General features: G+C 38.7%; 1 protein-coding gene across 2 annotated transcripts in view; it reads right to left on the bottom strand.

The window, feature by feature from the left end:
* AK5 (adenylate kinase 5) overlaps window positions 1–13,620 on the bottom strand; it is a 234,947-nt gene that overhangs the window by 173,755 nt on the left and 47,572 nt on the right. For both annotated transcript variants that reach the window (XM_019802846.2, XM_002922313.4), the window contains exon 6: window positions 8,802–8,993. In XM_019802846.2, coding sequence (XP_019658405.1) covers window positions 8,802–8,993 — 192 coding nt within the window. The remainder of the gene's footprint in view (window positions 1–8,801; window positions 8,994–13,620) is intronic.

Genomic DNA, 13,620 nt, shown 5'->3' with positions numbered 1-13,620 from the left:
AAAAATGAACTATTGGGACTTTGTCAAGATAAAAACCTTTTGCATAATAAAGGAAACAGTTGACAGATCCAAAAGACAACCGACAGAATGGGAGAAAATATTTGCAAATGACATATCAGATAAAGGACTAGTATCCCAAATCTGTAAAGAACTTATCAAACTCAACACCCAAAGAAAAAATAATCCAATCAAGAAATGGGCAGAAGACATGAACAGACATTTCTCCAAAGAAGACATACAAATGGCCAACAGACACATGAAAAATTGCTCAAAATCTTTCAGCCTCAGGGAAATACAAATCAAAACCACAATGACATACCACCTCACACCAGTCAAAACAGCTAAAATTAACAAGTCAGGAAACTACAGATGTTGGCAAGGATGTGGAGAAAGGGGAATCCTCCTACACTGCTGGTGGGAATGCAAGCTGGTGCAGCTATGCTGGAAAACAGTATGGAGGTTACTCAAAAAGTTGAAAATAGAGCTACCCTATGACCCAGCAATTGGACTACTAGGTATTTACCCCAAAGATATAGATGTGGTGAAAAGAAGGGGCACATGCACCCCAATGTTTACAGCAGTAATGTCCACAGTAGCCAAATTATGGAAAGAGCCCAGATGTCTATCGACAGATGAAAGGATAATGAAGATGTGATATAGCTATACACAGCGGAGTATTACTCAGGCATTAAAAAATGAAATCTTGCCATTTGCAATGACATGGATGGAACTAGAGGGTATTATGCTAAGCAAAATAAGCCAATCCGAGAAAGATAATTATCATATGATCTCATGACATGTGGAATTTAAGAAACAAAACAGAAGATCATAGTGGAAGAGAGGAAAAAATAAAAGAAGACAAAAATCAGAGAGGGAGACAAACCATAAGAGACTTTTAATCTCAGGAAACAAACTGAGGGTTGCTGGAGGGGATGGGGATGGAGGGATGGCGTAACTGGGTGATGGACATTAAGGAGGGCATATGATGTAATGAGCACTGGGTTTTATATAAGACTGATGAATCACAGACCTGTACCTCCGAAACCAATAATATATTATATGTTAATTAAAAAAAATCCAAATATCCATTCAAAAAAATCTACTGAGATACTACTCTCTTACAACAAGAACAGTAGTTTTTCTAGGGCAGCTTTGTCTTGTTGCCTCTGCACACAGTAGGATTCAATAAATGTTTGTTGCCCAGACAGTGTGAATCCTTATAAGCCGCCCTGTATTCAAGCCAAAATGGGTATTTCTCACGTTTCCTCTGGGCTCTTCACACTGAGGTTCTAACAGTATCAGGTTTCATGCCAGAAGGCACTGTCTATTTAGTTTTTTTTTAAATTGAATTTAAAACAATTCAGAGGGCCATATATCCAGCACACATATACACCACTGACACCCAAGTAAGTATGTGCCAGAATACCTCTATAGCCTTTTTTTTTTTTTTAAGATTTTATTTATTTATTCAACAGAGATAGAGACAGCCAGCTGGAGAAGGAACACAAGCAGGGGGAGTGGGAGAGGAAGAAGCAGGCTCATAGCGAGGAGCCTGATGTGGGGCTCGATCCCAGAACGCCGGGATCACGCCCTGAGCCGAAGGCAGATGCTTAACCGCTGTGCCACCCAGGCGCCCCTCTATAGCCTTTCTTGTTAACCTTTGAAAACTACTCCTTGACTATATTTTGTCTAGTTACTAAACCCACCCAAAAGGAATTAATGGGCCTTTTCATTACATGACAATGAATATTTAAACAGGATACAATAAGTGACGGTATTTAAAGGAAATACAGCTTCACTATGTTACCTATTTACAAATTCATCAACTTCAAGTATTGAGAAGCAATGAGATTTTCCTCTGAGTGATTTTAAGAGAATGGTTGTATTTGGGTCAACTGTTACAAAGTATCTTCATTGCCTTTCTTATGTTTAGGTGAGTTGCCGCATCGGCTGAGGGCTTATGCTATTTAGAATTCTTTTCCTCCATCCCGTGTGGTGATAGCGGAGATGGTGATAATTCACCAATGGCGACGCACTGGCAGTTTAGAGGTAAGTGTACTTGTGTTTAAATGTTAGTGTTGATTCCTATGAAACTAAGTTAATTAACAAATAATTATTCAGTTCTGTTTATTTTTTTTTATTTTTTTTTAAAGATTTTATTTATTTATTCGACAGAGATAGAGACAGCCAGTGAGAGAGGGAACACAGGCAGGGGGAGTGGGAGAGGAAGAAGCAGGCTCACAGCAGAGGAGCCTGACGTGGGGCTCGATCCCATAACGCCAGGATCACGCCCTGAGCCGAAGGCAGACGGTTAACCGCTATGCCACCCAGGCGCCCCTATTCAGTTCTGTTTAAATTAACTTTTACTATTCCCGTTTATTTTCCCTTGGCTATGAGTGTCTGGTGGGATGGGAACTACATAGTTTCATGGTGAATTTGAAATATATAATATGGGTATTCTCGTATTTGAAGGGAGTGATATGGGGCATAAGGGGTTACCTGGGGGCTCAGGGATGATATCTGGTGAATTAACAATACTGTAGTTTTGACAAGGATGTGTTCTCTCTGCCAGTGGTTCCCCAGCACTGATGCCAGTCTGTGATGAAGTAGTCCCTTATCTACCGTAAAATGAAAGAAAAAAAAGGCAAATGTTGGGAGCTTTGCTTAAAGCCAAATAGATTTATTTAGAGACTTTATTTGTAACCATGTCTTCCCTAATTTTTTGTGTGTGTGCTAAAAATATGCCTTTCTAACAGGAGTAATACTAGATTTTTTCCCCTCAATGTCCTCACTCTGTAAAATAAAAAAGCTACTTAGGAAATGCAAATTAAAACAAGATACCACTAGCACACCTATAAAAATGGTCAAAATCCGGGACACCGATGACAGGAAATACAAATGCTGATGACGATATGGAGCAACAAGAACGCCAGTTCATAGCTTGTGGGAATGCAAAATAGCCACTTTGGAAGACAGTCTGGCAGTTTCTTACAAAACTAAACATGCTCTTACCATTCGATCCGGCAATCATGCTCCTTGGCATTGATCCAAACAAACTGAAAACTTATGCCCACAAAAAAAACCCTGCACATAGATATTTATAATAAATTTACTCATAATCGCCAAAACTTGGAAGCAACCAAGATGTCCATCAAGTGAATGGTACGTTCAGATCATGGAATATTATTCAGTGCTAAAAAGAAATGAATTCTCAAGCCATGAAAAGACATAGAAGAACCTTAGTGAAAGTAGTCAGTCTGAAAAGGTTACGTACCATATGACATTCTGGATAAGGCAATACTGTAGATAGCAAAAAGATCACGGGTTTCTAGAAGCCAGGGTGAGGGAATGGCAAGAGGTGGGGAGGAATGAATAGGCAGAGCATAGAGGTGATTCAGGGCAGTGAAACTACTATGTATGATATTATAATGATGGATTACAGGCCATTATACATTTGTCTAAATCCATAGAATGTACAACACCAAGAGTGAACCATAAGATAAACTATGAACTTTGGATGATTATGATGTGTTGATATAAGTTTGTCAATTATAACAAATATACCACTTCGGTGAGGGATTTAATAGTGGGGGAGGCTATGCATGTTTAGGGGGAGGGAGTGTTTGGGAAATCCCCTTATGCTCCTTGCAATTTTGCTATGAACGTAAAACTACTCTAAAAAATAAAGTCTTAAAAAACTAACTTCATCTTAGCCCCAATTAAAAAAATTCTTTTCTGATCTATTCACTATTTTTTTTTAAAAGATTTTTTATTTATTTATTTGACAGAGATAGAGACAGCCAGCGATAGAGGGAACACAAGCAGGGGGAGTGGGAGAGGAAGAAGCAGGCTCATAGCAGAGGAGCCTGACGTGGGGCTCGATCCCATAACACTGGGATCACGCCCTGAGCCGAAGGCAGACGCTTAACCGCTGTGCCACCCAGGCGCCCCCTGATCTATTCACTATTGAAATTAGGAAGTCACTGGTTTACGTGGCCTTGCTAATAAGACAGTTTAAAATTAGTCCCTCACCCACTTTCCCAGAAAATTGGTGTTAGTGAATGAGAAATAATCCTGACTTTAACATTTTTCAGTCTATGCCTTTCCTGGCTGAAGAAATCCAATTGATAAGTCTAGGTATTAAATAGTAGGCCTTTTTACACATCTTATGATTACAGCTTACTTCTCACTTGAAGTTATGCTTCTCTTGCTTCCTCCTATAACAAGTCCAGAAAAAAAATGACCATTTGCTTACTGCAGAGTCTAAAACTAAATGTGGACCTTCACTGATTATTATCTATATTAAGTAGCATTTATTCAATGTACATAAATGTGTAACCCTTTCCCTGGCGAGTGGCATGTTTTTCTGGCTGGATCAACAGCACAGTGCATTTTGGAAAATAACAATACAAATATTACATCCTACCCTATTATTTTATTTTAGAAGATCTTTTTCTTAAAACAATGAACAAAACTGTGCATATTTTTTAACGAGTTCATCAAATTTACTTAAGCTTGACCTGTCTTACCTAATACTATTTCTTCAATAAGTTTCATCCATCTTAGTGAGGATGATTTAAACAGACTAGGGTTTCTTTAAACTTTAAAAATAAAGATAAAAAATTGGGGCGCCTGGGTGGCTCCGTCGTTAAGCGTCTGCCTTCGACTCAGGGCATGATCCCAGAGTCCTGGGATCGAGCCCCACATTGGGCTCCTCTGCTGGGAGTCTGCTTCTTCCTCTCCCACTCCCCCCGCTTGTGTTCCCTCTCTCGCTGGCTGTCTCTATCTCTGTCAAATAAATAAATAAAATCTTTAAAAAATAATAAAGATAAAAAATTATCATTATATATATATATTATTGAGACTTTTGAAAAACCTATAGAAGGGAAATTATGGTTCAAGAGTTCTATAGTTTCATCAAGTCCCAGTGCTTCAAAATGTCATGAAACAGAGCTTACTCAGTAAGACTAAATAAGCAGCTTTTTTGGTCCCGGTAATAAACAAATTTCAAAACAAAACTCTTGAGAAACTTGGGGAACTCATTGCACCTAACTTAATTAGGAGCACAGAGCTGTAAAAGGTATGATGAGCAATTACATTTGATCCTATAATAAGTTAAAAAACAACACACAAATTTGTCTGAAAAGATTCTACGAAGTACCTAATATCCTAGCCTTGTGATTTCATAGCATTTAATTGATGCACAGATGGCTGTATATGGGTAAGTATAATAAAAGAATAAAAATGAAAAGGTCCATGTGATGGGAACCATGTCAATAAGATACAGTATTCAGTTAACAGCATGTTTTCCTGTCTATTTTGATTAGGTTTTCTCTTCAGTCACACTGGGTTCATTCTTTTTTTTTTTTTTTTTTAAGATTTTATTTATTTATTTGACAGAGATAGAGACAGGCCAGCGAGAGAGGGAACACAAGCAGGGGGAGTGGGAGAGGAAGAAGCAGGCTCATAGCGGAGGAGCCCGATGTGGAGCTCGATCCCTTAATGCCGGGATCACGCCCTGAGCCGAAGGCAGATGGTTAACCGCTATGCCACCCAGGCGCCCCACACTGGGTTCATTCTTGACTCAGATCTGTCAATAGGTAGTGTCAATGATGAAGTAAAAAAGAAAAAAAAAAATGAGCTGGTATTTCCTACAATCCAATCGCACTGTTCAGATGCAACCATTATATGGCTTGATTAGATAGACAATATAGAAGTTAAAAAAGCACTGGGACAATTTAAAAACCGCTAACAAAAAAAAATGAATTTGGCATGAAGTTTTTAAAACCTAGATTCTTCATTTTGGATTTCTTCACTAATCTATCTATGGGAGAAAAGTCAACAGAGAACCCTCAAAGAACACAGAATTGTTAGTGGTGATGGTAGGTTCCAAAAGATGGGATGAGAGGGGAAGGGAAGAGAGAGGAACAAAGACAAGAATTATAAACAGTATCACTCACTTGAATTGTCCTTACAACGTTCCAGGAACTGTTCTAAACACTTGATATCCATTTACTCCTTATAATTACACTGAGGCAGGATGGATGACTGTATGCATTTCACAGGTCAGGCAGCTGAGAGGATAAGAAGCCTGCAGGGGGTCATGCAGGAGGTAGGTGGCACAGGTGGAATCTAGATGAGCCAGGCAGTGGGACTGCATCATGCTCCCTAAACATGGCCTCTGCATTGCCACTGTCTGCCATGGTACAGACATTCTCTCATTGCACCCATACAACAACATGATGTGGTAGGTAACATCATCTCCAATTTATAGATAGAGACCAAGTCCTAGAGCATCATGAATTTATTAAATGGCATTGGAGCATAAGACTTCAAGTGAGGGTTTCAGACTCCAAAGCCCTAAGGAAGAGAAGCACCAAGATGAAGTTTCTCAACTGGACTGATGAAGAGGGATATGGTTTCTGTGGTCTTTAAGAACTTCACACCAAGATAAACGATTAATCTTCTTGTGGGTGGGAGGAGTCTGTTCTACTCAGTTCCTAACATGGTGCATGACATATGTGAGGATGCCTTGTACATTCTCCTTTGTGACAGTTATCACATTTAATAACTCATTGTTTAGTATCTCTTTCCCCACAGACTCTAAGCTTTGTTCATTTACTGGGAGCACACTATGTACCAGGCAGGTACTGTTCTAGGAATTTGTAATATGTAAGGGAACAAAATAAAGTTTCTTACCTTTTGCTTATTTAGCTTTGCATCCCTAGCACCTAGCAGAGTGTCTGGCACCCAGTGATTCTTAATAATTATTTACTAAATGAATAGATGAATCAATTAAGAGGGGCAGGTAGAAGCAACAGAAAAAAACTACAGAGAAAAGGAAATACTTGGGTTTGCTCTATTAACTCCCAGTTTTTTAATTAAAATCTTAATATACTTGTGATTAATATGGATGATTGTTTTTATTATTTAACTCATCTTTAAAGATAGAAATGCTACCAAATATATTTTAATTCCAAAACCGAACTATGATCCATGTTCTGAAGGAGGACATGTGATTCAGGATGCAGTACCTGCTTCTTTGACAGACGAAATTTTCTAATTCTATTCCCCAGAGCCTAGCCTGTGTTTGCATTCACCACTTTTCAAAAGGTGACTTTCCAAGGCAAGTCTCCCAGTAATTAGAGGCATTTATCCTAAAGCTTATTTGGTTTTAGCAGTGAGGTTACAGGCTGTCATCCACATTGTTATTGACTCCCTCAATTACAGGCAATGGCATTTCACCTCCATGCAAAATATTAGTAAATTAACAATCCCCACTCTGCATTCATTTGGGAAATCTGCTCTGCTTGTGATGACGAATGTGACAGGCAGGGAGTAATCAGAGACACTCTGGTAATACCTTTAAGCCTTGCAAACATCAATTAAACCTCTGGCTCTGCACTTTGCAGTTGGGGGTTTGGTCTGTAGGGTAAATTTCTTTTTTCATGACACAATGCAGAAGTCAGCGTCGGTAATTTGAAAGAGAAACGGGGGAAAATTCCAGCAAAAATAGTCAGAGAAACATCCGCCCTGATTTTCTTGAATCTTTCCTATTTTCAATGTCTCTTTTAGACTATAAAATGAACTCTGGCACTGTGAACAATTTTCAGATCAGATTTACAGTTCTCTGACATGACAACTTTGACTCAAAGAGCAAATTCAAATAAATATTTCTTTAGAGAGCTAAAAAGGCTGCAAAGAGATTATTATTCAAGTGTCGTGACTGTCTCAGATCTAAGGGCATCTTAGTCTAATGAAGAGAGTTTTTACCCAGTAATTGCTAGGTCATAGGCTCTGTGGATGAGCTTCAGTAGATTTACCGAAAATTTGTAAAAAAAAAAAAAAAAATCTTATGTGCATTTTATTAAGAAGGACATGCATTATTTTCATCAGATTGCCTACTAGGCTTTGTAACCTCACCAGATGGGAATCTCTGGTCTGGTGAGAAAGACCTAAGGGCTGGGGGGAGGGTTTTGCTGAGCTCTGCCTCCATCCAGGTCTCATGAAGCTCCTCTGATGTTAGTGTCTTCCTCCATAAAATGTTTTCTGCAGATGGCCAATGATTCCTTTGTCTCCTCTGTTTTAATACTTGAATTTCTGATGTGATGGGATTAAAATTTAGCTGAATCTTCACCTCTAACTTCCTGTATTCTAATAACTGTATGAAATAATGATTCAGTCTCATCTTTCATTGGTACATTGAGTATCATTAACCACAGAACAAACGAATTATGAAAACATTAATATTAGCATTGTGTTAATGGAGCAGAAAGATCAATGCCTTCCATTTTCAGACAGTATTACCTCTTTAAGCAAGTCAAACCCTTAGGAAACTTTTTTGTGCCATCAGGGTCTCATTTCCTTATGTGGTACATTGTGATAAAACCTCACTTACAATATAAGTCTAATGTAACACTATGTCAACTATGTGTTTTTAAGTCTATCAATTTTATTAGGTTTCCACAGACAGAAGAGTTGGGAAATCAGGCAAGCACTACTTAAGATGATTCAAATTATTATTTAAAAAGCCTTTTTTTTTCCTTTGGGGGCTATAGGATTCTAGCCAAGGTTAAAATTTATCATTTTTTATAAAATTAAAGAGAAAGTATTTTTATCAAAATGACTTAATAAAGGCAAAGCGGGTAAAAATTATCAATTTTTTTCCCATTGGATTCAAAGTCCAAGGAAAGCCACTTTTTTTTTTTTTAAAGTAAAGAGGGTTTCTAAATGAGAACAGGTGAATTAGAAATCTGAAAGATTGTTCTTATACTGGACATGTAAAAGTATAGCTAACTTACTGTCATGATGAGCCCCTTTTCCTGGAAGTATTTGACCAATGGAGCAGCGTTCTGCTTGAAGTTCATTAGTCTCCTTTGGGTAGCTTTCAGATTGTCGTCAGGCCGCCCCTGTTGCTCTGCACGCTTCAGTAATCTCTCTTTGAGCCTCTGATTGGCACAAGCCAAGAATACCACCAAGTCAGGAGTACAGATCTGCAAAGAGCATCAAACAAGCAGACAAGCATTTAACACACCAACCAATGCAAGTGTGGGCAGCGGCATTCATCTCTTTTAATTCTGTTGAGGGTGCCATATCTTTGGGCCTCTATGTCTTTGCCAGTATAATTTCTAGGGCTACTGCTCTATACAAGAATAGGAGGAGCCACTGTTTTTATAAAGGCATACCTTGAAGTTCTTGAAGAAAATTAAAAGTGCTACTGCAGTGAACACATAAATGATAAGAAAGTGAAAGTGAAATGGGCTTATTGCTGATATGGAGAAAGTTATGGATAGAAGATCAAACCAGCTACAACACTCCCTTAAGCCAAAGCCAAAGCCTACACCAGAGCAAGGCCCTAACTAACTCTCTTCAATTCTACGAAGGCTGAGAGAGGTGGGGAAGCAGCAGAAGGAAAGTCTGAAGCTAGCAGAGGTGGGTTCATGGGCTTTAAGGACAGAAGACTTCTCTGTAACATAGAAGAGCAAGGTGAAGCAGCAAGTGCTGAGGGAGAAGCTGCAGCAAGTTATCTAGCAAGTTATTTAGCTAAGATAATTAATGCAGGGAGCTTACACAAAACAACAGATTTTCAGTACTGATGAAACAGTCTTATCCTGGAAGAAGATGCCATCTAGGTCTTTCTCAGGTAGACAAGTGAATGCCTGGCTTCAAAGCCTCAAAGGACAGGCTGACTCTGTTGTCAAGAGCTATTGCACCTGGTGACTTTAAGTTGAAGCCAATGCTCATTTACCATTTTGAAAATTCTAAGGCCCTCAAGAATTATGCTAAATCTACTCTGCCTGTGCTCTGAAAATGGAACAACAAGGTCCAGATGATGGCACATCTGTTTAAAACATGGTTTACTGAGTATTTTAAGCCCACTGTTGAGACCTATTGCTCAGAAAAAAGACATCTTTCAAAATATTATTGCTCATTAAGAATGCACCTGATTATCCAAGAGTTCTGATGGAGATGTACAGTGATATTAGAGTTGCTTTCAATGCCTATTACCACAACATTGATACTGCAGCCCTTGGACCAGCTAGTAATTTCAACTTTCAAGTCTTAGTTAACAAATACATTTTGTAAGGCGATGGCTGCCGTAGTTAGTGGTTCCTCCGATGATCTGGGGAAAATCAATTGATGTTGTGAAGATTGTTGAAATGAAAACAGAGGAGTCAGAATGTTACATAAACTTGGTTGGTAAAGTACCAGCAGGGTTTCAGAGGACTGTCTCCAATTCAGAAAGGAGTTCTACTGTGGGTAAAGTGCTATCAAACAATATCTTCACCAGGAGTAGAGTCCATCTCAAGAAACCACTTGCTTTTGCTCATCCGTAGGAATCCACTTCTTAAAGTTTGATATGAGATGCAGCAATGCAGTCATACCTTCAGGGTCCACTTCTAATTCTAGTTCTCCTGCGATTTCCACCATGTCTGCAGCTACTTCCTCCACTGAAGTCTTGAGCCCCTAAGTCATCCATGAGGGTTGGAATCAACTTCCAAACTCCTGTTAATGTTGATATTTTGTCTTTCCACAAATCACAAATGTTCATAATAGCATCTAGAATGGTGAATGCTTTCCAAAAGGTTTTCAATTGATTTTGCCCAGATCCATCTGCAGGGCTCTATCCCAAGACCCCAGAACCCCAGGACCCTGATTCAGGGCTCCATCCCAGGACCCCGGGATCATGACCTAAGCCAAAGGCAGCTGCTTATTAACTGACTGAGCCACCCAGGGACCCCGCAATAAAATATTTTTAAATTAAAGTATATACACTGTTTTTTAAGCATAATGCCATTGCACACTTAATAGAATACAGCATAGTGTAAACATAACTTTTATATGCAATGGGAAACCAAAATTTTCACCTGACTTGCTTCATTGTGGTATTTGCTTTATTGCAGCATTCTAGACCTGAACCCACAATATCTCCAAGGTATGCTTGTAGCTCACGTAAATGGCATTCCCCAATCTGCACAGCTGTATGCAGTGACCTCCATATATCTGGAAAATACTTTTTGTCTATGTTCAAACAAGTACCCAGGTTAAATTAAGGTCAGTATAGGCAAAACTTTTCCAAAGGTATATGTAACCGGATTTTAGAGGGGACTTGATGGTTTGACTATAGATATTCTCTACAGTAAACAAGTACTGCTCCTATTATTACTTTTTGCTCTTCTTTTAAAAGTATCAATTGTAGGGGGACCTGGGTGGCTCAGTTGGTTAAGCATTCGACTCTTGATTTCAGCTCAGGTCATGATCTTAGGGTCGTGAGATTGAGTCCTGCATGGGGCTCTGGGCTCAGCGCAGAGTCTGCTCAGGATTCTCTTTTTCCCTCTCCCTCTGCCCTTCCTCCACTCCATCACCACATGTGCGCCCTCTCTTTCTCTCTCAAATAAATTAATAAGTAAAAATCTAAAGTAGCCACTGTATGCCAGGCCCAGTGCTAAGTTATTTTCTTATGATATTGCTAAACTTTGCAATACTCTGCATCGTACATGTTATCTCCGGTTTTCAGATGAACAAACGGGAGGCTCTGAGAAATGAGGTATTTGTCTGAGGTCATATGGTCAGAAAAGTCAAAGTTGATATTTGAACCCAGTTCTGTCTGGTCTAAGGCCTGTGTTCCTTTTACTATTACAAAGAACCAATTAACCCAAAAACTTTCAAAAATTTCTGAAAATACCAAGGAATGACTTGAAAAGAACCTATGAAATAAATCGTTCTTATTTAACTCAATTAGAACTAGTATCGCATTTAAAAGACAACATGGCCACAGAAAGTGAATGTAGTTTCTTGTTGAAGATGGGACAAGACCAAAAGGTGGTTTTGTATAGCAGTTTAAAGAAATGATTCAATAAAATAATAGAGATGATTCCAATATTTTTGCATCTTTACATTAGTAAATTATTTGAGCATATACCCCAATAAATATATACTTATTAATTTAGAAAATATGCATGTGTCACCATACTAATATAGGATGCTTGTTGTAAAACATACACAAAAATGCAATTTTAAAAAGAAGAGATATAATAATTGCAATTTTAACATTTTCTTCCCACGCCTTGTAAACTCTAGAGACCACTGTTTGGAAAATGGACCCTGGACGCTGAAAACATGCATTCCAGTTTTNAGAAGCAGGCTCATAGCGGAGGAGCCTGATGTGGGGCTCGATCCCATAACGCCGGGATCACGCCCTGAGCCGAAGGCAGACACTTAACCGCTGTGCCACTCAGGCGCCCCCATGCATTCCAGTTTTTGCCCTAGGACTTGCCAGCTGAGTGACGGGCATATTGGCTTAATTTTGCAAAGCCTCTGTGTCTTCATCTATCAATAAAGATATACAGATCAACCTCCTTGAATTACTATAAAGATTAAATAAGATAATGTATGTGAAATACACAGCACAGATTCGATCCATGGTAAGTACTCAATAAATTTTAGCCATATTTATATTTCTTGGCTTTCATGATTCTAGGTTGTCCTGGTCCTCCTTTAACTTTTTGTTATTTATTTGTTTATTTATTTATTTTCTTGGCTCACATTTTTTCCTCCTTAAGCCCACAAGTGGGGGCCTTCCTTGAGGCTTAGATCATGTTACTGCTTTTAGGTCATGTCTCCAGATTCTCATTCTCTTCTCATTCTTTTTTACCTGTTCTGGTTTCAGCCACTACCCTTAGTTGATGGATCCTGAATCTGCATTTTCAGCACTGACTTTCAACAGAATCTAAGACCTGTATTTTCAAATGCTTTATAGGACGGCTCTGCCTGTAAGTCTTAATGTTACTTGTGACTTTGCAAGGCCACAATCAATCTCAGGTCCTTTTTCCCTAAATGAAATTCCTATCTTGCTTATTTATTTATTTTTCTATTTTATGGTATTTTATGGTAGCAACACTATTTTCCTAAATCTCTCAGCTAGAAAAGAACCCTTACTCATCATGTCTCTAAGCTCTCAGCATTGCCTACAGATTTTGTCTTTGAAATACCACTCAGCACCCCCCCATGCCCCACCAAGCTCCCACTGCCACTGTCTAAGCCACACATTAGCATTAGTGATTAAGAGGATGAATTTCAGATTCAGATCATCTTGAATTTGAATCTAGAAGCTGCCATCTATTTGTTTTTGGCCTTTGAACAAATGGTTCATTTTTTTAGGAGCCTCAGTTTTCTCAACTGTAAAATAAGAGGAAAAGCTCTCCATCTCTGTAGTTTAGTATTTCCTAACTTAAAAACAAAGAAAAACAACTTCTAAATAGCTTTTGGGAAGCCTTAATACTTTAAAAAAATCACTTTTTAATTTTGTGTGATATATGATAAAGACATTATTTGAAGTTAAAACCTTTATTTTATCAACTATTATATTGTAAAATTTATGTTTAATAAAATCTCTGGTAATGTTTAGCCTTACCCAATATAACAAATGACATCCTTTAAAATTTGCTTTAAATAAATTATATTGGGGGCAGTGCCTGGGTGGCTCAGTCGTTTAAGCATCCACTTGATTTCAGCTCAGGTCATGACATCAGAGTTGTGAGATGGCGCTCCAAGTCAGGCTCCGTGCTAAGTATGGAGACTGCTTGAGATTCTCTCTCTCCCTCTGCCCCCGCCCCCCCG

This window comes from Ailuropoda melanoleuca, chromosome 2, assembly GCF_002007445.2.
Source record: "Ailuropoda melanoleuca isolate Jingjing chromosome 2, ASM200744v2, whole genome shotgun sequence".
Taxonomy (NCBI): domain Eukaryota; kingdom Metazoa; phylum Chordata; class Mammalia; order Carnivora; family Ursidae; genus Ailuropoda; species Ailuropoda melanoleuca.
The sequence above is the reverse complement of the archived record's forward strand: the minus strand, read 5'-3'. Positions and strand labels throughout refer to the sequence as shown.